This window comes from Aplysia californica, unplaced genomic scaffold (genome assembly GCF_000002075.1).
Source record: "Aplysia californica isolate F4 #8 unplaced genomic scaffold, AplCal3.0 scaffold01491, whole genome shotgun sequence".
NCBI lineage: Eukaryota > Metazoa > Mollusca > Gastropoda > Aplysiida > Aplysiidae > Aplysia > Aplysia californica.
In genome coordinates, this window is record NW_004798761.1 from 32381 (window position 1) to 35453 (window position 3073).

General features: G+C 38.2%; 1 protein-coding gene across 1 annotated transcript in view; it reads left to right on the top strand.

The window, feature by feature from the left end:
• Positions 1–3073, top strand: part of LOC101864669 (agrin) — a gene marked incomplete at its 3' end in the record, with an annotated part of 21647 nt that overhangs the window by 11368 nt on the left and 7206 nt on the right. The window contains 1 exon segment of the mRNA XM_035973596.1: positions 2890–3054. Coding sequence (XP_035829489.1) covers positions 2890–3054 — 165 coding nt within the window.

Below are 3073 nucleotides of genomic sequence, written 5' to 3' on the forward strand. Positions count from 1 at the left end.
TGCTACCTCAGAATTATTACAAAGTTCTATCTATCAGAGATTTTTGGCCTTTTTGAGTTACTAAGACAATGAGGTTAGAATCCAAATGATCTATCTTCTCTATCAAAATTGTAAGATTATTGGGAGTCGTTATGAAGCTACTTAAATAATAAATGCGTTCGAAAAAGCTTGTCATGATGTGAAACTCAAAATCTTTTACGTCAAATTTCTCAAATCTAGGTACTGAGCAGATAGAACTATGTAATTCTGTGGTAGCGATCTGTCTATAGTTTTCTGACACTGCCCAATAGGACAACCTGTCTAAAATGATCACTTTTCTCCTCTACAATGGACGGCCGTCTTGTATAGGTTCGACTGTATATTTTTATATATTCAGAACAAATGTGATGTTGGTCATCGTATCTTGAATGTAGGTCAATAGACTGTCAAATGGTTTGAAGAGATTTCTGTTCTGCCATGTCTTGTAAGAGAATCTTATGATATTGTCGAAGTGGGAGTATGTATAATTGCTCCCAGGTTTGCAATTTTCTTGTCATCCTTCTTCGATACAGTGCTTTGATATAATTATTCTTTCCAGTCACGTGATAAGATCAGATAAGACATCGATGTCGTTATGCTTTTACAGTGTGACTGGTTTGTTAAAAATTGTTCAACTCTGGAAAACAAAATCAAATTATGAGACATACGAAAGTTAGCTCTTAGTACTCTTGTATTATTTATAGAGCAAGCTGGCTATTGGCTTGTACTGAAGACCCGCAGATCGACCTCCGCAATGTCTTTAGATCATCTAAACAAAAACAAAAACAAACAACAGCTGACCTATATTTGTTCCGCCTATTCGGTTATAGCACAACACCATCGACAAATTATGATTATTAACGATCCCGTTGTGGAAGAAGTTGACGGTTTTGCTCTCATCAGCTTCGGTGACAGAATTTGTAAACAGCACAAACAGACTTCAACATAAGTTAAGGACCACCTGCAAACACTCTGACGAGTGGTCTTCTTTGGTCGACCTGCACGTGGGCGTTCTTGGGCTGATCCAGAGGCTTGATGGCGCTGCCTCAGGCGGACAATGACAGAGTGTGACACCGCAAGCTGTCTGGCAACTTCTCGGGCTCCAACTCCATCCTCCAGACCTGTCATAGCTCTGGCACGATCAAAGTCTCTCGTCTTGGTGGCATTTTGATGCGATACTGAATTTTGCGCAAACGGCGGCTTATATTGCCACCAAAGTGAGCACAAATCGAGACCGTACGTCCGTTTATGAGGTGCACCAGATATTTTAACCTAGGAATGTCCATGGTGTCGCACACAAGTCGATAAAAAAAACAGCAAATTTGGCTGAAATTCCTCGAGGATTTCCGGGCTGTACGTGGTGGTTTTGCCCCTTTAGGAAGCTTTGCTGTACACATTGGTAACCCATTAATACTTCCAGAGCAAAAACAATTGAAACTTCCCTTGCTGTCTTTTTTCGGATAAAAAAAAAAATCAGGGCTGTCTGTCAAGGTGGTCCTTAACTTATGTTGAAGTCTGTACATTATGTCGGCACCTAGGTCAACACAGAAGAGAATACTCAAACCATTTTCTCTTCATGAAGCAAGAAGTCGGCAAGTTACGCCAATTCAGTATTGTTTCTTAGCTTGATGATGTGTGAGAAGGGATGATCGCTGTTCAACTGTAGATCATTGTCCCACAGAAGGAAACAAAAAGTAGAGTGTTTGCTTCAACTGATATTTCTTTGTCTCACTTATTCTCTCCCCTGCCAATTGCAGCCGATGGATTGTTGGTTCGAGTCCAGGTCTTGCGTGTAACAGAATAGAAGGGGAAAAAAGATAATTACAAAGAAAACACATTCATGCATTGTTTACGACTAAAGGAAAAAGCACTGTTTATGTTGATTGTCGCATGTTTAGTACTTGATATAAGAAAGTGTTCACATTTGGCCTTGAAAAGAGATTTTTAAGTCTAATATAATATATCAGGATATATCTTATACGTGTATTCGTATGTAGATATTTTAGATATTCTAATGACCCAATTCTTCTTTATTTTTTTTCAAAGACACTGTTTATTCTAGAATTGTTTGAATGTTGTTTATATTGTTGTGTAACTATTTCGTATAGGTGTTAGTGCAGTGTGCGTGTCTTCATGGTTGTTTTTTCCCACTCTTTTGATGTCATTTGTTTTTCAATCTCAAAATCATGCATTTTATATATCACTCCATTTATTATGACAGTCATTTTGATTGTGGTATTATGAACTTGTGCCAATTATTGTGACGGTGATATGGTATCAGTTTTTGTATGACCTGTGAAAACAAATATCTTTTTTTCTCTGTAATGTGAATATGAGTGTCAAAACTAAAGATCTTTACTCTGCTAGTCTAATTTTTTCTTTCTCTTCTGATTATTATGTTTTACTTCTCCTTTTAAAAGATAATATGTGTCAAGACATCTGTGTGCCCATGTCAATAGCGTTAGTTTCTTTATTCATCTTCTTTATAAGTTAAAGTTTTAAAAAATCCAGATCCTTGTCCTAAATCTCTGAATCTTCATGATTTTCGTCATGATTGTTCTCATTCTTATCCTTTTACTTATTGTTTTTTCTTGTTCTTATTTTAGCTTTTTCTGATCTTTGTGAATATAGAAGTTTTTGCAGTGTATACATAATCTGTAGAAGTATGACTTGAGATAAAGCACCTTCGTGGAATCAGCTCTCGAACAATGTTTGCCCTCGTAAAACCACAGTAAATTATCTGCAGGGGCAATTAAGCATTATCTTATCATAATATCTTATCTTAATATCTGATCTGATCTAATATGATCTTATCTGATCTAATCTAATCTGATCTGATCTGATCTGACCTGATCGTTTGTGTGTGTACAGAGGTGTGCGACTGCAACTCGATGGGCTCCTACAGCACGACCTGTGACCCGCGCACCAAGCAGTGCACGTGCAAGCCAGGTGTTGGCGGGAAGCGCTGTGACAGATGTGACATTGGCTACTGGGGATTGCACAGGATCGGGGAGTCCGGGAACGCTGGGTGTATACGTGAGTACTGGGGTGGGGG